The 24,139-nt window shown below is 37.8% G+C and overlaps 1 protein-coding gene across 2 annotated transcripts; it reads right to left on the reverse strand.

Annotated features, from left to right (window-relative positions):
• Positions 1-1,056: 1,056 nt before the first annotated feature.
• LOC139975147 (uncharacterized) lies at positions 1,057-23,499 on the reverse strand. 2 transcript variants are annotated; one of them, XM_071982790.1, is made up of 15 exons: positions 23,297-23,499; positions 22,220-22,324; positions 20,362-20,446; positions 19,886-20,058; positions 19,060-19,143; positions 17,978-18,082; positions 14,835-16,943; positions 12,410-12,476; positions 11,509-11,609; positions 8,770-10,091; positions 8,255-8,357; positions 7,572-7,784; positions 5,481-5,699; positions 4,460-4,603; positions 1,057-3,877 (listed from the first exon to the last, which is right to left on the reverse strand). In XM_071982790.1, exons 2-15 carry the CDS (start codon positions 22,286-22,288, stop codon positions 3,698-3,700), a joined length of 4,974 nt encoding a protein of 1,657 aa, XP_071838891.1. In that variant the 5' UTR covers positions 22,289-22,324; positions 23,297-23,499; the 3' UTR covers positions 1,057-3,697. The 2 variants fall into 2 exon arrangements, with proteins under 2 accessions (XP_071838891.1, XP_071838892.1); XM_071982791.1 differs by having other exon boundaries at positions 7,599-7,784; positions 23,297-23,498.
• Positions 23,500-24,139: the final 640 nt, after the last annotated feature.

The raw sequence follows: 24,139 nt of genomic DNA on the forward strand, positions 1-24,139 counted from the left end.
AACCAACCTTTTTTATTTATACATAGGCCTGCACAACATGCTATGACAGACAAACTAATGATAGTTATATAATTACACAAAAATCCTCACTTAACCTGCGAATATATTGAGGTATCAGGAGGCGTGTTTGATATTCACATTAGGTTTCTGTTTATATCAGAGACTGGTTCAGAGCATGGGTTCCCACCCCTTAAAAACCAGCCTTCAAAACACTCAAAGAGAAGAATCAAAATTGATATGGACACTCTACAAAGTATTAAGAATCGCCGATCAGACTTTTTCCGTGCTCAGAATGAAGTTATTAATGATCAAAGAAGAAAGGATTTTGAATTTGATGGTAATGTGAAGGAATCATTTTTGTGAACTACCAGCTGCCAGATGCATCGGGAACCATGTCAGCCCCCCCCCCCCCAAAGGAACAAGTATATCACCAAATGCGATGACACTATTCTTTTATCCTCCCATATTTTATAGGACCCCCTCTATATTTTTCAGGTCCACTAATTGTCCCTGAGGCCGGGGCTGTGGTCCCTGATACACAATAGATCATCAGACCTAATAACAGCAACCAGATAAGTGGGGGGGAGGGGGATAGAAATCAGGATCTGTCATTGTCTTTCTTTATCTTGAGTGTGACTTTGTTTAAGTTTGTGTAGTGAGCAATTGTCAGAAAGCCATACATTATACAGCCTAGTACATTACATAATTCCTATTTTCACACCTATACCTATGTCAAGCTCAGCCAGTTGGGACAATTTTGCACTGCTGATACCATGTCATGCTGTCGTCTAATATCATGTTTCAAAGCACTCATACTGCCAGTATGAACAGTTCTAATTCATACTGCTCATACTGTCAGTACCAGTGTTTTGATGCATGTCATGAAAGTACAGTATATAGACAAAAAATGTCCAACCCTGAGTGATCAAGCTTGCTCTTGCCATCAATATTCAGAAAAAGAAAGGCATTAAGGGCATCACTTGCGATACCATTCCGTACAGTATTTATAGATGGAACATTTTATGGGACACAATGATAATAATGCGAAAGACAAAATTTTAACAAGGCAATGTTTATTTTTCAATGAAAAATGTTATCTTAATGAAAAAAGTTTTAATATTTAAAAATATTTCCTCTTTTATATGTCCCCAAAAATAATTACAATCAATTTTGAACATTTGTATTCAATAATCTTTTACCGCACATTGAAAGAAGAACAGTTTTCAAGACATGACTCCATGTAACACCATGTTAAACACCTTTGGAATGAATAAATGCCTTCGGGAGAAACTAAGAACACTATGAATGTAGGATAGATGGGTCATGTTTCCACAATCCCCCTTCCCCTCCCCACAACCCCATCCCCCAGCCCTGCAATACTTAGAGAACAGAAGAGCACTATTTTGAATAGAAAAATATCCAACCTCTAACATGATTCTAAAGTGCAGTTAAATGTAGTAGCCATTACATCATTACAGGTGTAAATTAAGTTGCTAACCGTTCAGCAAACATGGCATACCTTTATTTAATATATGGTATGATATTTATATATGGTATTCATTATTATTTAATCGTTTAATAATAATAATCGTTTAATAATAATCATTTATTATTATTTAATCGTTCCTTAAGAAGCTATGCTCTTCATGTTAAAATTATCATTGAAAACAATAACAATTTGTTTTTTTAACATGTAGTTAATTCTAAACCTTACAATGGCTAATAACGACAAACAATTTCTACTGTATCAAAAAAGGAAAAGTGATTTTTATTAATTGACATTTATTATAACTAAAATTTGTACTATGTATATATGTAACAACCTTCTTTTTGTCACTCATCATTGGTTCAATACAAAGAATATCCCAAACAGAAGATGCAAAAACGTGATGTGTCAGTTTCTGAAACATGACAAAGAGCCACAAACTGAGATGGAGAAGAAATTAACCAGTGATGATAATCATCATAGAGCAACAGAGAAGATGGCCGGTCCGATTGACGACCTACTAGTTGACCTTACGTTGACTTTACTAGTTGACCTTACGTTTACATTTCAACATTGTCAGCAATCCATCTAACTTTTGATAAATCTATAAAACATGAAACACCCACTTGAAACAATGTGATTTTGATGTTTGATCATAAAAACGTACATTATGAGCAGAAATTTGCAGAAGAGTGAGTAGTTCAGACTGGAAAGTATATCAAACTCCCAGCTATGAATTCTCTAACTGATTTATCAGGTGTACTATATGTTGATCATCATCGTTATTATTAATATTTTGTGTATTACCATTAGAAATTATTTTTCATTACATTAATGGTGATGCCTACCTAACTTAATAAATGCTTTGATTTTATAGGGATGGCCCCCTCCTACCCCCCCCTCCACCATCACCTCAGCTGGTAGAGTATAGATGTTATTTTGTCCCTAAGACGACTGTGGTTGATGATTGACTTACAATAAATGAATAAAAGTTAAAATTTGTTCTTGAAATTATTTAAGTACCATAAAGTGCCCAATGTGTAGAGACAGTTTCAGCATCGATATAAAAAATTACAAAAAGGTGCAATACAGTTCTCTTGTTTAGATATGAGAGTCTCACAGGCAGATATATCTGAAATCTCATTTGGTAGCAAAATGGTAGCATTCAATTTAACTTAGAAATATTGCAGCCAGAGAAGACGGATTTAAGACCATTAATAAAGGCACCTCACAGCATATTACCTTACTATAGAATACCTCAGTCAACAAGAGTGATTATGCACAGAGAGCTGTTAAGGCAATTAACAACACACAGACAAGCCATTTCAAATATGTTAAAGTATTGGTATACCCCTTTTTATTTGATTTGATTTGAATTTTCTTTTCTTTTCTTTTATCCACAAAGTACATCTACAAGTCATACCTAAATTTTTTGAATGATACTCCATAAAAGTGTAAAATGTTGGACATTAATGGTGCATGGCAACAGAATTATAAATTAATTAATTAATTCTCAAACACACATAACCTGGTCACAATGTGAAGAAGTGTGCTCAAAACCCTTCACAATGGCTTTCATGAGGATGTTTTGGATTGACTTCATTAATAAATTCATTAACACAAACAAAAAATCTTTGAGAATGTTAAGGATAAGTATCATCATATCACAGATAACAAAAGAATCATTTATTGAACAAATGAATGTTAACTAGAGAGAAACCATCAAGAGTGCACCCAAATGAAATAATCAGGCAATATAATGCTTCTACAGTTTGGCAGAAGATGGTTTTGAATATCCCAATGTCAGCTTTCAGTTCTGTTTGTGAGACATACATATCAGCCCTTAATGACTCCACTTACAAATAGGAATGTGATATTGTTTTAGACAAGTGGATTAACCATAAGTCCAAAATCTGCCATAAAATTCCTTGCCCTCTTCACTTTGGGTTGCAAAATTTCTCTGATATGTTGTAAATCAGCTGTTCAGTTTTTTTATCAGATGCACGACCCAAGAGCTTCCATGACGACCGAGCCATGACCGACTAGACCCCATCCCTCAGAAGCAATAATCAGAATGCAGGATGAAAGCGAACTTGGACTATCAACGTCGGGAAGCTACAAAAATTGTAGAAAATGCTTGAAACATCTCTGAGAGATCCCCTGACCAACTGAAAGTTTGCGACCCACTTCCGATTCGTGGACCGTCCAGCATCACATGAGACCGCCTGACCAACGATGTAGATAAGTACCCAGTCCAGCAGTTGAGGAGGTCATTTCTTCATCCTGAGCAATATTCACAAGTTTCTTACTTTCTTCTTCGCTGAGCTTCAGCATTGTCTCTAGCACAGGGACTAGACGACCCTTCTCATCCCCCTTTGGTAACACCATAAACTATGCGAATGAAAAAAAAACAAGTCAGAAATATCGTGAATAATTCTCCATTTTAGAGGGCAGCAGACTACAGACGCCAGATCACTGGCGGACTCAAATGAGTTCATGTCATACCAAACAGGCACAGTGACTGCTACAACGAAGGGGAAAGCAAATCGATTGATTCAAGTGGTCAAAGTCATTAGGCGCAATTTCTTTGAAAGAATTAACTTATTATCATTTTTGTTTTTCTTCACTTTTTTGTCTGAACTAGCAACAACTACACCCATCATTTACAAACATCATCACTTATTGTCACTAAATATGAAAATGCAATAAAATTTCTCATATACCTGCAGAATGGTTAAAAAGCTTTTCTTTTATATATTTTATACATTTTACCATCTGAATCACGAATGTTACAGCTGGGGTTGACATACAGTGAATTCTTGAAGCATAAACGATATTCCTCAAAAAGAACTGCAAACGTCAACCAGTTCAGTTGAAACACTCCTGACTATAAATACCACAACACTACTAAAGTCTACACTGTGATATCGAGGTTACTGTTATTGTGTTCATTGCATTTTATCTTTACATTACCTTCAAAACAACATTCTTTAAGTACTCCAAATTTGAAATTGCATTTTCCCTGGCCTGATTGCGCTCCAATCTTCTTATCTCCTCCTTTAGTATTTTAGACTGTTCTGTGAGGCGTAAGATGGTTGCTTCGTTTTCACTCGTAATCTGAGGGCAAAGAATGAACAGACATCTAAACTTAACATCAGTTTCTTTTCTGGTAATATAGGGGATGCTTTTAATGACATCAACTGTCACTTGGTATACAAAATTCATTTTTGTTTTGGTTACACAAATTAGGGTTAAATCCAACACAGTTCAACAATACTACTAAAAAAATTAGAATAAATACAAGAAAAAATAGAGAGTTATTTACTGTGTAAATAAAAAAGAAAGAGTAATATTGCAATAACATTAAAATTTACCGGCTATGAACAAAATTAAGTAAAGTTCCTTGGGTGTTGATGAGCCTGTAAACAATGACTTTTGTAACAGGAGAATAGATGGCACACTCAAGCAAAGATTTTAAGCCTTCCACTCCATAGAATGACCAACGAAAGTTACTTTGTTGCAAGAATGTAGAAAACAAGCTGGTGAATTTCATTTACTAGCTCAGGAGTTTCATAACCTTGTCCCAATGCTCCCACCCCTTAGCAATTGATATAGTTATCTTCACCCTATTACCAGATGTGGATGAACTTACACTTTCAGAAGTCTGTTGTCTATGCCTATAGCTTCTCACCATCTGAAGTCCTGCCTTGCACTCCCTCTTCCACTATTTGCACCCCTCAGCCACTGAAATAATACTTTTGTACCCCTCTTTACCAGCGGTGGATGAACTTCAAACACGTTCAAGAAATGTATTCCTTTTGCATCCTTTACACCCCCTGGAGCCCTGTCTAACACACCCAGTGGGTGCATGTACAGATTAAGAGAACATGATCTAGATAAAACACCAAAAATGTTACCAATGTTTTTCTTTTTTTTTCTTTTTTATTTACAAAGTTTTAATGTCTGATTGATAATTCCAGCAACTTATCCTTACTTCTGTAAAATGCTCAAGTTTTTTCCTGGCCGTAGTCAGCTGTACTCGTACGTGTTCCTCTTCTGCAGATGAACTCATTCCGCTGATGATGCTCTGCTTGTCCTCGGAAGTAGTGGAGAGCAGCTGGGCAAAGGTAGGTGCCTCGTGGTCACTGGTAACAGACATAGATCTGTGACTGCTCAACTTTGGATACACCTCCTGCTCTGGATTCTCCATTCCCTGTACGACAAGAGACAGTCGATCAACACTGGGTGAAACTTAGGGAAACTGCACATCGACACTATACCGAAAGATTACATTTCGTAACCGCCAATGGGTTTCACAACATTATTGCTTATGAAGAATGTACATGGCAGGATAGTTTAAGGATGCATGATACAGGAAAAAACATAACTGCACATTTGCCTGGGTAAGTACAAACAACATGCATTGTCATCTCAAAGAAAAAAGAAGATGAATATATTAAATATTAATTCATTTGCAAGGATCAGATCATCAAAGGTATTTCAATTTGGAGTTGAGATGCCCTTGCAATCAAGAAACAGAGTGTGGGAGACTTGCTCAGGTCTGGCAAGGTCAGTAGAAATAATCTGTTTTTTTTTGTAGTATTTCAAAACAATGCAGTCTGGAAATCTTCACTCTCGTCACTTTTTAGAAACAAGAGAATATTCCATTGATGAAGCACTACTTGCAATGTATGGTGGTTTGGAGTCCACTAAAGGCATTTACAGCTTATGATGACCAATTCTTTTCTTATGCACAATTACCAAGATACTTTAGGACCCAAAGCTTCTATCAGGAGTCAGGACCTAGAACCCAAATGAGGTTACAGACCTTACCACCGCTGAGAACCAGAATATGAACCTTATAAGAGTTAGTACAAAAATCCAAAGAGAGTATATATATATATATGTATATATATATATATATATATATATATATGAATATATATATATATTTATATATATATGTATATATATAACTTCCAGCCTCCAGGATATGTGAAGTTATATGAAATGCCAATGTGTGATCTATAATTAGATAGCAGTATCCCAGGTGCTAAAGATCCCTTCTTAAATTCTAATTAGGAAGTTTGAGAAAAGTTAGTAAAGCCCATTCTGAGTGCTAACAGTAATTCCTTCTTCTCAATTGCAGTCAACTGATGTTACCCCACACCAATCCATAGTAATAGCTTTTTAATTATCAAAGAAACCAAGCCACAAGAAAACAAACAGTAAAACAATTAAACTGCAGGTACATGCCTCCCTATAAGCTCCCACTACCTATCCCTCCCCCTTCCCCACCCCTTAAATTCCCATATGAAAAATATTTCACAGCTATTTTCCAGCCAGAGAAATTTAACTATTTAGCATGATAGAGCATATTTGTGATTGTTATTGAAAACAAGATGGTAGTTAGGGTCCAAGAAGAGAAGGACCTAGTGACTCCAAAGGTTTTGTGCTATTTACTACACCAAGTACATAATCATGATGGCGCTCTCCACAGCGTAGGTGCAAAAGACGGAATCCCCACTTTTCATAAATATACTATTGGTGAAATATGAATGGCAAGTCAAAACACAAAAATATTCCCAAGGCGAGAGTTTCAACATAACACTATTCAATAAAAGGTACAAGAAAGATTTAACGTTCAATATTCAATTTTTACAATTGCAGCAATTTATCAAAAAAAACGCCCCCCCCCCCCCCCCTTGCCACCATTGTCTGAAGTTCCCAAATATTTCTTAAATACCTCTCAACACAAATAGAAACCAAAAATTCATCCAAGAAAATCCAAAGTTTTAGTTTATTCAAAATAACCAGTACCAGATAATAAAGACAGAGCTGAAAGGAATGAAAATGTAGCAGTAAAAAAAAAATTTAAAATGTAGTTGTTAAGACAGTTCCATCGGTTGGTTCCACCTCTTGAATACCAGGCTCAGAAGTAGAAGCAAAGTTCGAAGCCAAAAAGAAATATTGGAAAGGATCGGTACCGCACCGGTTGAAAGAATCCAATAAGGTGAAAGCAGCAAGCAGGCAGTAGTAAGACAAGACAAGGCAATGCTTAATCTCACAAACTAAACAAACTTACAAGTAGAGGGGATTTATTCTCAATTACCTCTCCCTGTTCCCGTTCCTCCACCGCTTTCGGTCTGGAGTTGGCCTCATCCTTGTGACTGTCCTTGAAAGACGAGGCCTGCTGCTGCTCTTGGAGTCGGAACAGCTGATTCTCCGTCCCATCCAACTGGTGCTGGAGTTGTTCCGTTGTTCTTTGATGGTCCGACCTGAGTTGCTTGATTTGGTCCTGTGACGACGAAAAAAAAATGAAGCAGGTTTCGACGGTCTACTCTTTCACAAGTTTGTTAAACAATTGTGAGGATGGTGCTTTGTGATTTGTAATACACAAAATCATCATCAACAAATCAGTAAACACACCTTTCAATTTTAACTATTCATTCATATTTTTTATATAAATATATTTTTTATCTATTTCAAGAGAAGAGGGGGAGGGTTAGGGCTAGCAAATATATATGCGTCTTGATTTGCACCATTTGTCTACATGAATATCACACATTTTATCTGCAATACCCATTTTCAAAAAACCTTTTTCTAAAATATGATTTAACTTCTTGGATACCACTGACAATTTCTCCTTACTCCTTGGTGAGAGAAGAAGCCACATAGGCTAATCATTGGGATATGTTTTTCAACAGCAAGGCATTGTTACTACACCCAGAGCTATGTGGCACCATACAGATGTAGAAAATGACCTACCTTAAATGTCGAGGCAATGATTTCGTTTTGGTAGGATAATTCTTTAATGGTTTCAGTCTGTTCCGTTCGGCTTGACTGACTTTCAACACGCATCTTTTCTAACCTGCGATGTGAAATGGAATGCATTATACTTTCAAAGAAACCTTTCACAACATTATTATAGACAGCAGATCAGATCAACAATTATATCATACTAACAACTTCACAAAAATTTTCTCCTTATCCAGTGAAAGTTTAGTAAAAGCAGAATGGGGAATTATTGTGACTACTCCAGCGCAGATTCTTACATAAATATAGACAAGACTGGAATACAGTTTCTGTTCAATCATGTTTGACCATGAGAGACACTTATCATGTAGACACACCCAGCTGCTTTATCAACCATTGTATGGCTCATACTCCTAATGGAAACTTATTCAAGTTTAGAGATTCATACAAACATACAGATCTAAAGACACAAACTGTGGTGCATTCCTTAATTTCCACAGTGAATCTTATGTAAAGCGATTCCTTACTTGTCTCTCCAGGTCTTCTCTTTGAGTTGCAAGTCTTGTACGATATCCCCATGGCGCTGTAAAAGTCTATCATGTTCCTCCTGGAGGTGTTCGGACTCGTGCTTCATCGCCGTGAGTTTATCGTTACTCTCCTGGAGTTTGCTCCTCAACTGTGAGATCACCTCTTCCAGCCGGTCTTTCTCGTCCCTCGTCATGTCCGGAGGCACCAGGGACGTATCCCTCGTCTTCTGCTGCTTCAGGACACTCTGAGCCCGCACCTTGTAACTATCAAACTCGCCCTGGATCTCCACCAGCTGACTGCGGGACATCTCCAGATCGTCCATCAACGACTCGTTCTTCATCTCCAGGCTCCTGATGGTCCTCACGTTAGCGTCGCTGGACGATCGGATCTGATCCTGGAGTTTCTGATTCTCGGAGAGGACGCCGGACATCTCGAGCTTGAACTGCTCCGACTGTTGGATGAGGTGCTCCATCTGACCCTTCAGAGCCGCCTCCGTGCTCTTCTGCTCCATCTCGGCCTTCTTGGAATCGGCCAGATCTTTCTTGGTCTTCACCAGGAGCTGCTTGAGTTTATTCCCCCTCTCTTCTGCCTGCTCTAAGAGTCCCTCCTGCGCTTGTTTCTCCTTCTCCATGGATTCCATCCTCTTCTCCAGACGTTCCACCTCCTGTCGAATCTCGGCGATGCTCTTGTCCTTCTCTGCGATGTCTGCGTTGAGCGAGGAGACCGTCCGTTCGTACTCCGCTATCTCCAAGTCCATCAGATTACTCTGGCTGGCACCCTGCAGAGCTGCTTCCAGTCTCTTCGTGGTCTTGTCGTTATCCTCGGCCTGTCTCTTCAACTTGTCTTCAAAGTCGTTATTCTTCTCCAGTGCCTCTCTCAGTTCCTCTTCTTTCTCTTCTCTGACCGTCGCTTCCTTCTCCAGCTCGTTCTCCAGAGCCATCACTTTACACCTCACCTCTGCTAGGTTCCTCTCCATCGTCCTGGCCTCCTTCTCCTCCCTCTCCCATTTCTCTTGAAGCTCTTGCCTCTCCTCCTTCAACTGGGTGTTCTCATTGGACAGCTTGGTCAGGTCTTCCACGATCTCGGTCAGTCGTGTCGACAACTTCTCCGACCTTTCCCTCTCGCTGTCCAGTTCATCTTGGACCTTCTCGTACTCCACCTGCAGACTCTGGTAATTTCCTATATTCTGCTGGCTCCCATCTTTCAAGTTTGTCACCTGTTGTAGCAATCTTTCCTTCTCTTGTACCATGGATGACAAATCTTTCTCTTTCTGGGTAGCATTGGTCTTAATAGCAGAAAGCTCTCTCTGTAAGTTATTTACCTGGAAAGGAAAAAAAATCATAAAAAACAAGTGAGAATAGATGCAACGAATAAAGTTATTTTCTGAAAAAATTACTCGGAAAAGCAATCCACTTTAATACAACAAGAACATCTCAAACACTTCACAACATATATGTTAGCACTTCAATTTTACGCCTCACAAGGTACAGTGTATTTATAGACAAATCAAAGCTATCTATTGAGTCACACTACATTGGCATTCAATATGACCATAACTAATTGCATGCTTTTCCTTTTTATGTCTCTGTTGTCTCATCATATTTATTACAGTATATTATATACACATGGTATAGAGTTCAAGTACTTGAGCAAAACATACGGAAAAAACAGCCATAACGAAACCATTGAAAATTTGAAGCCCAAAAGAGAAAATAGTCAACGTATGTATGATTTTTTGTTTCACATTTAAATACAGAAAAGAATCAACTAATGCATTATAAGAAATATGAATTTTACTTTCAGTTTTACATTCTTCCCACAAAAAGACTTTGGAAAGGAAATCTGAACCGATTAATAAACTCATCAATCGTTTGAAATCTGTTATCTTGCTCCGAATTGAAAATATTACATTTCGCATGAAAATAAAAATGCAGTTAAAAAGGTGCTTTGACCATTTTATTATATCCTCAGTAAAAAATCATCCTTCGAAGAAACAAATGGGCCATTCAATATCAATTGCTCGACTTCCCAATGGAGAGAAGAGACTACATTGACGAAATAAATTCTCTAGGACAGGGTTTCCCTAACTTTATCTCGCCACGAACCCCCTGTGGATATCAGAGTTGTCCACGAACCCCCAAATTTCACTATTTTACTATAGTACCCATAACAGTGCTTCGTAAAAGATCAAGTTCATAGTGTAATATTGAACTAGTATATCATGTTAAAACAGGCTAGTGACTGCATGTTGTCACTCAAGATAAATTTTCAAGCATGAATTTATGCTAATTTTGCTTTGTGTCGGGCAAAATGGAGGTCATCTGGAATTTCTAAAATAATAATAATTACTTTGGCCAACCTTTCAGTTACTTTCTCAGCTTTTCATCTTCACGACGTACTGTCATACGTACACCAACTTCACCAAAGTCATGCGGCCTGTGTCTGTTTCATAATTCAATTATTTATCACATGTACGGTACGGTACTACTATGGCAACATATGCGTATGGAACGTGAAAAGAGTTTGTCGATAGGTACAACTTTTGTACATTACTAAATTATATGGTATCTCAGATTTTAGTTCAACAAAATATTACTCTAGTTTTGACTTTCAGAATTGCTCACGAACCCCCTGGGGTGGACTCACACACCCCGGGGGGTTCATGCACCCCAGTTAGGGATTCCCCTGCTCTAGGATCTCGTCCTCCCTTTTTTTTTTTTGCTGGTTTTATTCCATACCTGTTTTTTCTGTTGTTCCAGCTCTTTCTTCACTTTCATGGCTAACTGTTTCAACTTTTGTGCCTTCTCTTCAGAATCAGACAATTGCTTTTTAGTTTGCTCTAAAACAAATATAAGGAGGTGTAAATAAAATCAATCAGATATATATTTGTTTTCATTCACTTATAAATTTGAATACATTACCGCATCTGATTTAGAAAGGGAAAAAAAAACAGTATTTGATATGATCTGATTAAAATTTACGATCCCAGTTCTCGACGAAACTGTTGGCTATGATATCTTTCGTATTCACTGCCCTCGATTTTTTTCGGAAAAATTTCACCGTGCTGCCCTTCGAAACACGACTCTACCGATGAGCACAAAATAACCGCAATTCCTTTTCAAACTGCGCTGTCAAGAGCTCTTTCTATAAACTCACAGATCTGTTCAATATCAAAAGTAGTATTAACTCTACTCTGCTAACATGTATGCTATCAGGAAAACACCTTGAAATTTCTAACATTTTGTTTTCTCATTAATATGATTTGAACAAATGGTGAGAATTTAAAGGGCTGTGACATTGGAGGCTCTCGAAAAATTGAAATTTGTGCCAGGAAGTCATTTTAATGTGCCATTAGTGCCCATCCCCTATCCCCCCTCCCTCACCCCACCCTCAACCCTTCTACAATAATTCTGTTAAAACAAAAGTGGACTAAGGTTCTGAAAAACAATCAGCAACTTGAACCAACTGAGTGGTGTATTTTAAAGACTTTTCGCTTCCATGTAGTGGGTTTGTTACAATTGAAATTGTTGTCAGGCAGTGCGTAGTTAGGGTTAAATAGGGTAAAATCTTATTAGCTTCCCAGCAGGGAAACGTTATGTTTACTGTCACAATGGAGCAGGTTTTCAGAGTTCCACTCACCGAGTTCTGCCTTCAAACCATCACTATCATCTGCTAATTGTTGAGTAGCTTCTTTTTCTATCTGAGACTAGAAATGAAAATATAAGACAAAAAATACAGAAAAACAAAATTAAATGAACCAATTCAACTTTACCCACAATATATAGATATTAAAACCCATGCTGTGATGCATCAACACCAGGCTTGGGGTAATCGTAATCAGTAATCGTAATCGATTACAATCGATTACATTTTTTGAAGTAATCGTAATCGTAATCGATTACTTTTGTGAAAATTACAAAGTAATCGTAATCGATTACAAGGGCAAAGTAATCGTAATCGTATTACATTTATGATTACAGTGAAATTTGAATGAGAAGGGCAAAATTAGTAGAAATGATTAAAACTAATTCTTACTATTAGCTTTTAGTGTGACCAAAGACGTGTTCCTGCTTCTAGAATTCTCTAGCACAATAAACTTATACTAAGAAGTACTGGGAAGTACATATTCAATATACCATACTGTAAATGCCCTTCCTTTTTCCTGGCAGAGAGTTATATTAAACAGATATGCAGAGGATTGTGCAAGTAACCACAATGTAATCATGATTGTAATCACGATTACATTACAATGTAATCGTAATCGATTACTTCAACTTTAAGCTGTAATCGTAATCATAATCGTAATCATACATTCTCAAGTAATCGTAATCGTAATCGATTACATTCAGATGTAATCGCCCCAAGCCTGATCAACACTCTAAAAAAATTCACAATTCCACCCGACCAAAATAATGAAATTGTGGGAAATGTTTGTATCCTAGTAATCTACAAAACATACTTTGTAAAAGGTTCAAAGTAGCTTTTGACATGTCTGCTAAAAACTTTTTATCTGAGACAACAAAATTTTTTATTGTCATCTATTAAATTACAGCAAAATTCTTGAGGTATTTTCTAATTCTGAGAGATTGTACAATGAAAAGCTTCAATAAGGAAATATCTCACCAGGAGCATAAAGATGGTTTATTACGTATTATTAACACCACCGAAATGTACACAACTGGTATATATACAGTACTGACTTTAAATTCACTTAAACAAGACAATCAATAAGTTTTTGTCTCATTGTTTTAGTGGATGACCTATTGAGTTGACCTAACACAGCTGTTCTTTGCTCACCATTAACATACCAGTAATTTTACCCTACTGGTGGTTTTTCTATTTCTGTAACTACGGTAAGAAATGAGCAGACAATGTACACAATGATGGAAAATGTTGCAATAAACACCTGTTTCACATTTCTAACCATTTAGTTACTGTATGCTGAGGTAAATTCAATACTAACTTTACAAGCTAACTATATTGCTAACTAAAACTATGTTCCATTCCTCACATCAATTGACAAATATTTTCCACCGTGAAACTACACAAAAATCCAAATGTGGTATTGCTATTAACACAGGTCTAGTTACATATCTTGCAATCCAAGGGCTTAGTTCTACTACACTAATACTTCATGTCAATTGCACACTACAGCAAATTCCACATCCCAACTATTACGCTTTTAATTTTCCCACCGACATTTCTCACTGTCTAGCTAGAATAATGGAAGAAATAATACAATTTTGTGAGGCTGCTAACAACACCTGTTGCACGTGTCCAATCATATGCCATATATCCAATTACATTGGGTCATTTCAAACCACAATTTCGTGCCTTTTTGTTTTTTTATCTTTTAATTTTGCATACGATATCCAACTGATTGACTTCAGTATAATGCTACAAATAAATTGCTGGAGTTAAATAAGGAAGCTATACAAATTCTTACAAAGTCTGACACCTGGTGCCAATACTTTATCTCAGATCTATTAAATTAAAAGAGCTTTCAAGGTCCAATGAGTACTGCAATTTCAGGTTTAGGCTATTATCATGATATATGCATCAATACACATTTCCTACTGTCTGGCTAGTGTAAACAAAGCAAGCGTTGCAACCGAGAATGGATACCAAAGCTTACACGTTATTTATTCCATTGTTTGGTTTAATATATAAAGGTAATGTTTAACTTTTTATGACTAATTCAAGACTGCATTAATCTGTATATATATTTACCTACTGTTCACAGTATAGCTTTTTGCTATATAGATAAGCTGTTTGTTAGCAATTCATTCCCTCTCTGATTGTATGTATCAAGTTATAACTATATGACTTTTGGCATCTAACTCAAAATTTCTCATTGACTAGAATAAAATATTAATGTAAACTTTGAAAATCTCGAATTCCTGCAAATCCGTCAGGAGTCGAACGTTAATTAGTTTCATTTTCGGCTATCAGATATATTGCAAACTCCTCTAAAGTTGTGTTATTTCAACCAGAAGGAGCATTGTCTTAAGCATTGTTAAAGTAGAATCACATTTTTAATCCTTTATAAATCCATTCCACTCACCTCCGCCAAATTGTTTTTCATTTTGCCGATTTCCTCCTCCACACTTTGTTTCCTCACCCTCTCCTCATCCAACTGCTGCCTCACGACCACGATCTCCCTCTCGTACTCGTCGACTTTACCTTGGACCTCCTGCAGACGATCGATCAGCTTCTCCTTGGACATGGATAATTCCCGGACCTGCTGCAAGAGGTCCTCCACCACCTTAGCACCTTCTTTCTTATCTTCCAGGTCCTCTTCCAGACTCTCCTTTTCAAAGTTCAGGTCTTCCATCTTCTTCTCTAACTTCCTCGCCTTCTTCTCAAGTACTGCGATGGCTTCGTCTTTCTCCGACAATGCTTCTCCCTGTTCCGATTTCAACTGACTGATCTCCTCGTCTTTCTTCGACAGGTCGCCTTTCAGCCCTTCTAGTTCCTCCTGAAATCTTTCTTCCTTTTGCTTCAATTCGCTGCACTCTTCTTCTAATGTGGTCCAGTTTTCGTTAGCTTCGGACAACATCTCCTCCAGTTCCTTCCTCCTTGCTCCCAACTCCTTCACCTCTTCCTGGAGCTTTTGGATTTTCGACTGTGATGCTCGCTTTAGCTTCTCAAAATTGGCAGCATATTTATCCTTTTCTGATCTGGTATTCTCAACCTCTTTGGCTAGTTTCTGATAGTCAGCATCGGAACCGTCTCGGTTCTCCTCGAAAGCTTCCAATTTAACAGTGAGATGGTTTTTGTCATCCATTAATTGCTCGAGTTCTCTCGCATGATTCGCAGAGAGCTCGACCCGCTCTGCCTCTAACCTCTCCACCTTTGACGACAGTTCCCCGATCGTGTCGTCTTCTTTCAGTCTCTCAACCTCTTCTTCTAAACTTTGAATTTTCAGCTGCAATTCTTCTTTTTCTTGTCTTTCCATCTCCCATTTCTCCTTAGACTGATTTTCCTTTTCTTCTGATTCTTTCTTGATGACTACCAGTTCCTCACTCAAGTCTTCCTTCTCCCTCTCGAGCTCCGCCATCCTTCCCTGTAGATTCGCAATCTCTTCCTTTCCGTCGTCGAGGGCTGCAGTCTCTTTGGCTTCCTCTTTCAGCTTTTCGCATGTCGCCATACTGTCCATGTGTGCTTCTTTGATGATATTCAGCTGCATCTGAAGGTTCTCCTCTTCTGTTTTCGAATCCGTCAACTCCTTCCTGGTCTCCTCTAGCTCCTTTTTGATCTGTTCAATTTGTTCATATATCTCCGACGTGGCTCTCTTTGAATCTTTTAGCTCGTTGGTCGTCTTCTCCAGCTTCTCCTTCACTTTTCCTAATTCTACCTTCTCGTTACTCAGTTCTGTATTTCTTGTGTTTAATGTATCTTTTAGTTCAGACTGCTCTTTCTCTAACTCTTTGATCTTCACTTCCAGTGCATCGCCATTTACAGATTGATCCTTCTCTCTCTCAACCTTAGAAACGAGTTCCTGACTGAGCTCATCTTTTTCCTTTTCTAAGGTTTCCACTTTCAATTCCAGTTCTTTGTATTTCACAAGTTCCTGACTGAGCTCATATTTTTCCTTTTCTAAGGTTTCCACTTTCAATTCCAGTTCTTTGTATTTCACGTTCCATTGTTCTTCCTTCTTCTCTGTACTCGAAGACTGTTCACGAGCCTCGGTCTGCACTTGATCGAGTTGGACCAGCAGTTCGTTGTGTTTGGCTTCCAGATCCTCACACTTTTCCTTCCACCTGTTCGAGTCCTCGCTTAACTTTTCTAGACGAGCGGTCGATTCGGTCTCGCTTTCTTCCGATGATCTCAGTGACACCATCTCTTCTTCGAGTTCTCCGACTTGCTTCTCCAGGCTTTTTATCTTCTCCAGAGATTGATCCAAGGCATCCTGCAACTTGCTCTCGCTTTCGGAAGATGCACTGATTTTCTTCTCCATTTCGACGACTCTATCCTGAGCTTCCTGTTTACCGTTCTGAATGTCTTCTTGATCCTTTCTCAGTTGTTCATTCTCTCCTTCTAGGTCTTGGATGGAGGCCTGTAATTTGTTCATCTCATCTCTCTCTGATGCTCTCTCCTGTTTCATAACTTTCAGGGCATTCATTGTGACATCTCTGGCCTCTGTCAGCACATTTACTTGTTCCTTTAGGCTCTGGTTAACATAATGAACAGGGGCCATGGAAAAAATTCAAGGAAAATCAAATGTTACAAATATGTGAAAAGAAGAACATATATTAATGCATTTAATCATCGTATTTCACGATAGCAAAGCTCATTATTAGCAATTCATAAATCACACAATTACAGAAACAAAACAGTCCATTTTATATCACAAAGAAAATGATAATAATAATTTCAGATAAGACAAAACAGTTGCTCTTATACCTCTCGTGTTGCAATGTAAGAATTCCATGTAAATACAACAACGACATTCAATCTAACTTTCTTTGTTTTTGTGATTGTAGGGAACTTGTCAAACCTGAAGGAGATATTTCTCTTGTGGTTTATGATGGAATGCAGGATGATGGGGAGAGGGTCTATGGGGAAAGGGTGTCCCCTCCCCCTTTGGGAAATTTGTGGAAAATAGAAGATGGGTAAGATACAAACTGGTGCTTCAGTTTGCAACTTTTGAAATGTGGAAGAATATTCAACCGTTTATGTTGTACCACATATTATATAGTTTATGTACTATAACACGAAGAAGGTTTGAAATATTCTGTCTGCAAACGGAGGGGGTCCCCCTGAAGAGGGCCTTCTATATGGCTGTGTCCCTGCTGATAACTCTTCATAACATTACAAGATATGCATGTTATTTTTTTGGTTCCCACTGATGCTACCTTGACTGCCACTTCAGTTTACCATTAATATGAAAAGTGTTCCCAGTATCTGAGCTCTTTCTCAAATATTATGCAGTGCATACAATTTGCACAAAGCTTTTCAAAGCAAAGGAGGGAACAACAATGAAAACCCTCTTCTCAATTCACAAAACCAGAAAAATAACAAAATCCACAGGAGTCTCCATATGACACCACAAATTTTGGATAAGTTAGGAGAGCCTGTCAGCTGGTGGATTTCGAAACCGCAGACATAGACAATTGAGGGGCAAACACTCTAGCTGTTGGCACTCATTCAGTCTTATTTCCACACATACACATTCCATGACTGGCTATTATCGTTTTTGCTTACCTCATTTGTGGTTGCTAAGCAACTATTGTCTTCTTGGAGGGATTGGAAGGATGATCGAGTGGTTTCTTCTTTCATCTTAAGGCATTCAAACTGCTCAGCTAGATTCTGGAGGGGAAAGAACAATTTAAAATTCAAGATACCTACTTACAATACATCATTTTCCGGTCTCTGCCCTCATCACGTGAGAATACTCTGGAAAGCATTGCTGGGATTATGTCAACAACATCAAGGATTAAGTTGTAAGAAATCGAGGTTGTGCAGGTTACCTTGCCAACCTAACACAAGCAGCAAAACTAGAGAATAAAAAAATATTGACCTATTCAGGGTCCACATTTCTTCATCTAACAAATTCAAATGTTTGTTTAATTGATTGTCACAATTACATATTTACATATACATAAAGAATTATCAAACTAGCATGTACGCATATAATTGTCAAATGCATCTCATTAAAATTCAATTTTTTGGTTTAAATTCCATATGATTTAAACAACTTCAATTTTTTTTTTTATAAAACTGCATTCTTTGTTTGGTATCTATATTGGTTCGGTGACATCCCTACGTTCGGACGTCTCTATGTTCCGAAACTATCTCTTTGTTCCGACAAAAAGAAAAAATTTGGAGCAATTTTTTTTTATCCCAAAATTTTTTTGTACCAAGAAAACTAGTTTTTTGACCCCAATATTTTTGTGACCAAATTCTTTTTCTGACTCAATTTTTTTTGGACCAACATTTTTTTGGACCAAATTTTTTGAGACCAATATTCCCCCCCCCCCCAAAAAAAAAAGTGACCAAAAGTTTTTTATGGCCCAAACAGTGCTTGTGAATGAAATTGTCCCAAATTGTTTCTTTTTGTCGGAACATAGAGATGTCGGAATATAGAGAAGTCAGAACATAGAGATGTCGGAATATAGAGAAGTCGGAACATAGAGATGTCGGAACATAGAGATGTAACCATTGGTTCTATGATCATAAATTTCTAAGAATTTAACTAGAGTGACTATCTTCCACAGGCGACTGTTAAAAGTATACAGTTGCCCAACAGGATCTGCCATTTACATGAATTACAAAAGTAAACTCACCTGAGTTGATGATTTGGCTTCCATGAGCTCCTTCTTCAGGTTATTGTTTTCATCTTCAATATTGCTTAAATTCTGTTCCATTTTCTGTCAAAGAGTCAAGTCAAACTCCCAGGTAAAAGCACATTAATTTTCATAAAATAGAAAGATGACCTTCACTTGTTAAAGCAGATATTTAGTTAAGAATATTGGTGCGGTTAAGTTTGAAGGGAACCAATGATCAAACCTCAACTCATTATCTTGCCTCTCCCTCATAATATCTCCTCTCCTCCCCTCTCTCGGTATCAATAAGGCTCCGAAGGAACAATTATGCAAGTTTGCTGCATTTCTGTTCTACCACATTGAGAAATTCTGTTTCTTTCTTTTCAGACATTCAGGGGCAGATCCATGGTTTCATACATGAGAAGGTGTGGCCCAGGGGTCCATGAAGTTGGCTCCCCATGTGGGGGCGGGGGGGTTGGAAGAAAGCTCACCCAGAAAAAATATTATTTAAATTGTACTACAGTATAAACAATAAATATTTAAATATTTGTGAGCCGTTAAAAAGAGGTTAGAGTATCCTTGATCTGTGTCAGACGTTTAAGACATAGACTCATCACTTTTTTCACAGCAGAGGTACCTAGTCTGAGCTTCTTTGCATATGAGACTCTGGGCTTTAAGTAGTATTAATCACTAAATCGCTAACTACTGGTTTCATGTGCCTTTTTGAAGAAAAGCTTCATGAACCTTGTAAACAAAACAAAACCAAAGTTCTTCCAGTTACTTGAGTGGATCCAGAAGAAAAGTGGATTGCTCATGGAAGGCAAACCAGTCAATTTAAGCAGCCTACCTGTTGTATTTCTGCTGATCCCAGCTGTTGCTGTTGTACAGCATTGTAAGCTGTTAACATCTCTTCTCTTTCTTCTTTTAAAGATGTCACTTCCTCTTCCAACTTAACGACCCTGTCATTGTCCGTCGTCTCTGCTGCTTGCTTCTTCAAGGTTGATATCTGCTTACTTAAATCTGTTCAAGAACATGAAAAAATAAAAATAAATGATTCCCAGAATGTCAGTGAAGTATTTGAACTTAAAAAACTTAGAATACTCTAATAAAGCTTTTTTCGATAGGTAGTCAAGATTTAACGAAGGAGAAAGTTCTCAATAATTAAGAGATGGGTAAGAGAGGAGTCTAAGCAATTTCAGTATGAAACAGAATTGCGTGGAATATGAAACCACGAAAGTCGGTACTTAGACAAAACAGTCATCACTGGAAATGATGGGATACCTCTAAATATTACCGGAAAAAGAAAAAAAAGGAACACATTACCTTCACACTTGGCTTTCACTTTTTGACTGATAGCTGCTTGCTTCTTTATGTACTTAATCAAGTCTTCTTTTGGTAAACCCTCCAACTACAAAAAGAAAAAGTGTCCCTGAACCATGAAACACTAAACTGGACACTTTTTTACATCCAACCATTTACACCGATTACAAACATAAAACACATACATATTTAAGAAAAATTATGGACTGTGGAAGCTATCAAACAGCTGGAACTGACATTCAAACATAATTTCTTTCCCCCCAGGTCGGTGTCCTGGGCTATTGACAAATGATCAACCTGTGCCTTGAATTATTCCTTTATTGGTCTAAAAATTACCTCACATGTCTTTAAATCAAGTGTATACTGTAACTTATAAAAGGAAGCAGTTATTAACACTAACACAGGAACTGAACAAGGCAATTTGGCACAAGGTCGAATCAAATTATTCCTTCCATAAATTGGAGGTCAGGTCAATTGACTAAAACCTTACAAAATTTTCAAAATTAAATGATATTCCATTCCTATAAACAATATATATGTCAATTTTAAAGGTAAGTGAAGTCTCGCTCACAAGGAATATACAAAATTACTGAAACCAATAAATTTCATCAAACGGAGGTTTTTGACTCCATCAGTTGACAGATGACATCAGTTACGGCTGTGACTTTTACAATAAAACATCAGATAGTTAAAACGTGTATCTTTCTGTCATCAAATATCTTAAAGTGCAAGCGAGTCAGGTGAGACCGGCTGGCAGCATCTGGCCTACATGCAAGACTCTCTGTGGCCTGCAAGGTTTACAAAACCTCATTAATAGCAGACTGTGACACTCTGTAAATTGATATTGGAGCAATGTGTTTATTTACAATAATCAACAAAAACCATGCACTCCATGAATTGTAGTGAAAAAGGACGAAACATCAACTTTGGGATTTTCGTAAATAGAGTCTCACATGGGGTGGGGGGGGGGGGGTCATCTCATGTTGTACACTCACCAACTCATCACTGGCAATGTGTTGCAGTCAGCGATAACATTATCTATGCTAAAATGTTTTGAAGAGTAAAGCAAACCCTGCTGAAGCCTTACTTTAATCTTCATTACAAGTAAAGCAAAAAACATTGTGATGGTTCTTCTCAGCCTTGGCTGCTATGATTTTATCCATGAGTAAGTTCATGATAAAAGCTGTTGTTGAAAGTTCCTTGTTGAACTTAATGCAAGCTCAACTTAAAACATGAACTCAAAGCATAGTATAAAGGTTGAAATGCTTCTTTCTTTTTCTTCTTCTTTAAATTTCTTCTTCTAATGATCAATTCAATGTGGGTCTTCAGGAGTGAACAGTGGACATCAAATGATGCACTCATAGCATATAGTGTATGTCGTGTATTAGAATTCTCAGTGTCCAGTGGGATATTGAAACATTGACTTTGCAGTACTTTGAATCGACGTTTTTTGTTTATTTGTCAATTCCGCTAGGACTGATTTGACTTGAGTATTATCTAGTTTCTGATATGTAAAATGTGATGTGCATTCAGAACTGTTTGATGGACAAAAAATTGTCAATCAATCCTATAAGCTTATTTTGTACTTGTCCTGCTATAGTAAGTATTACAGAAAACACAAAACTGCTAACTTTTCACTTTCACTTGTAGTAGGTGCCAAACCACAGAATGTACTTCCAAAACTGGTTTACACACGTAATACTGTGAACACAATGATTTTGTCATGTTATGTTTCCTTTATATATTTATTTTTTGTGTTGTCTTTTTCAGACTACCGCTCAGTTTCTGAAGTTGAGGTTGAATTCATAACCTGGTTTAAAGCTTTGATACAAAAGATAGAAATACAAAACATATACAGTACCTTTCCAGCTTTACCCGGTGAAGGCTTAACTTCACCCCCTGGGTCCCCTGGTGGTTCTGTACTAGCCATATTAAACCGCAAAGGCTACAATGTTTCTTCTCCAATCTGCAGCAAACAAATATACCAGAAATAAAATGTTAGAAACACTGAATGTGCATTAATTAATTGCTACACTACTTCCGTAGTATGTCTTAACAATTCAAATAACAAGCACTCGATTCCAAATTTATTTTGACATTCCCTATCCATCTCATACATGGGACAACCTATAAAACTTTTCATATTTGAAGAACTATGTTAATGTATCTTTTATAATATTCTCCTTCTTTTTTCCAATCCAGTCAAGCATCCTTTCTTCTCATTGTCCAGCTTGCTAATTCTAAGTTCACATTGAAACTTTCATTTAATCATAAAATTGCTCATCGGCTTTGCCGATGAGCTGGGTGTTTTACCCAAGGTACCACTTTCTACTCTTTTGCGACAAGGTTTGAGGAAATTCATGTGAAGAACACCATCGCATTTGTGTTTTATATTATACTCACTTCCTGAAAAATTTTCTTCACATTCCCAACAACAGGTAAAAACATATGCATGCCATAACCCTTTCCTGATTGCATGATAGAAACCAAATTTTGTCAGGATATTATTACATAAAATCAAGAGAATGTCCCATAGTTGGCAGTATCAGAAATGAACTGCAGCAGAACTAATTGAAACCAGGTCTACAGGCATTAAGAATATGGCCTAACTTACAATAGGCCTAGCCTACTGTACTCTAGGAAGTTGCGCATGAATGATATGTAGGCTACTTCAGTAAAATGGTATTCAAGCCTACAACCGAGGTTGAGCATTAATTAAATCACAGGGACCAAAGTTGTAAATAGATCCTATGCAGCAACTCACACTTCTCACAGTTCGTGCTACTGGCACTGCTAGTAACGTATTGATGCACATACGCGTTTGTAATATAATACGCGTTTGTAGTGTAATACGAGTTGGCCTAACTTTGAGCAAGAGCATTGCCTGTATTTTACAAGGTTTATTCAATAGTAAAATGTTAACGATGGTGCAATATACCTCTAAATGATATTCTTCATCCTTCTCATGTTACTGTATTGAGACGATACCTGGTTGTTTTACAAGCATACATGTACACGTACGGTTTCGCCAGGATCACCCGTACGTTATAGTTTCTTATACTGTAGGAAAACGGAAAGCCAGTCGGTCCCGGTATGTTATCGACTTACACGTTAACGTTAGAGATCACACTAGTGCTAAGTATATCATCAGTTACGTCAGTTGATGACGTTGTCAATAGGCCAGAGTCAAGTGAGCCGCACATTCAGCCGCAGATTCGTTTTGAAACGTAATTAGACCAAATTAAAGTTAGCATACACGTTCAACACCAACGGTGTTTAACAGTAGAAATGAAAGTGAAATAAAATGAAAATGAAAGACAAGGAAAATCTAAATCATGAAAATTATTAAAATAATGAAATACTAGACATGGAAAAATTATGCCTGGTAGCAATTGTCGCCTCATCGAAAGGGGCTCCAGCTCCCTCCGCAACTCTCGGCTCCCTCCGTAACTCTCGGCTCCCTCCGCGACTCTCGGCTTCCTCCGAGACTCTCGGCTCCCTCCGAGACTCTCGGCTCCCTCCGCGACTCTCGGCTCCCTCCGCGACTCTCGGCTCCCTCCGAGACTCTCGGCTCCCTCCGAGACTCTCGGCTCCCTCCGAGACTCTCGGCTCCCTCCGCATCTCTCGGCTCCCTCCGAGACTCTCGGCTCCCTCCGCAACTCTCGGCTCCCTCCACAACTGATGACCCCAAATGAACTTTGACATCCACCAAAAACAATAGGCTTCTTTAACTCAATGTGGTACTTCTACACACTAAATCAAAGGTCGGCCCAAGCTTCCA

This window comes from Apostichopus japonicus, chromosome 10 (genome assembly GCF_037975245.1).
Source record: "Apostichopus japonicus isolate 1M-3 chromosome 10, ASM3797524v1, whole genome shotgun sequence".
NCBI lineage: Eukaryota > Metazoa > Echinodermata > Holothuroidea > Aspidochirotida > Stichopodidae > Apostichopus > Apostichopus japonicus.

Excerpts from the sequence above, each read along its gene's own strand:
- LOC139975147 (XM_071982790.1), bottom strand. The coding sequence starts at position 22,288 with ATGGCTAGTACAGAACCACCAGGGGACCCAGGGGGTGAAGTTAAGCCT. Across the intron at positions 16,944-17,977 it reads GCTTAGCAACCACAAATGAG|AGCCTAAAGGAACAAGTAAA; the intron begins GTAAGCAAAAAC and ends TATGTTAACCAG. Across the intron at positions 11,610-12,409 it reads TGGTTTGAAGGCAGAACTCG|AGCAAACTAAAAAGCAATTG; the intron begins GTGAGTGGAACT and ends TATTTGTTTTAG.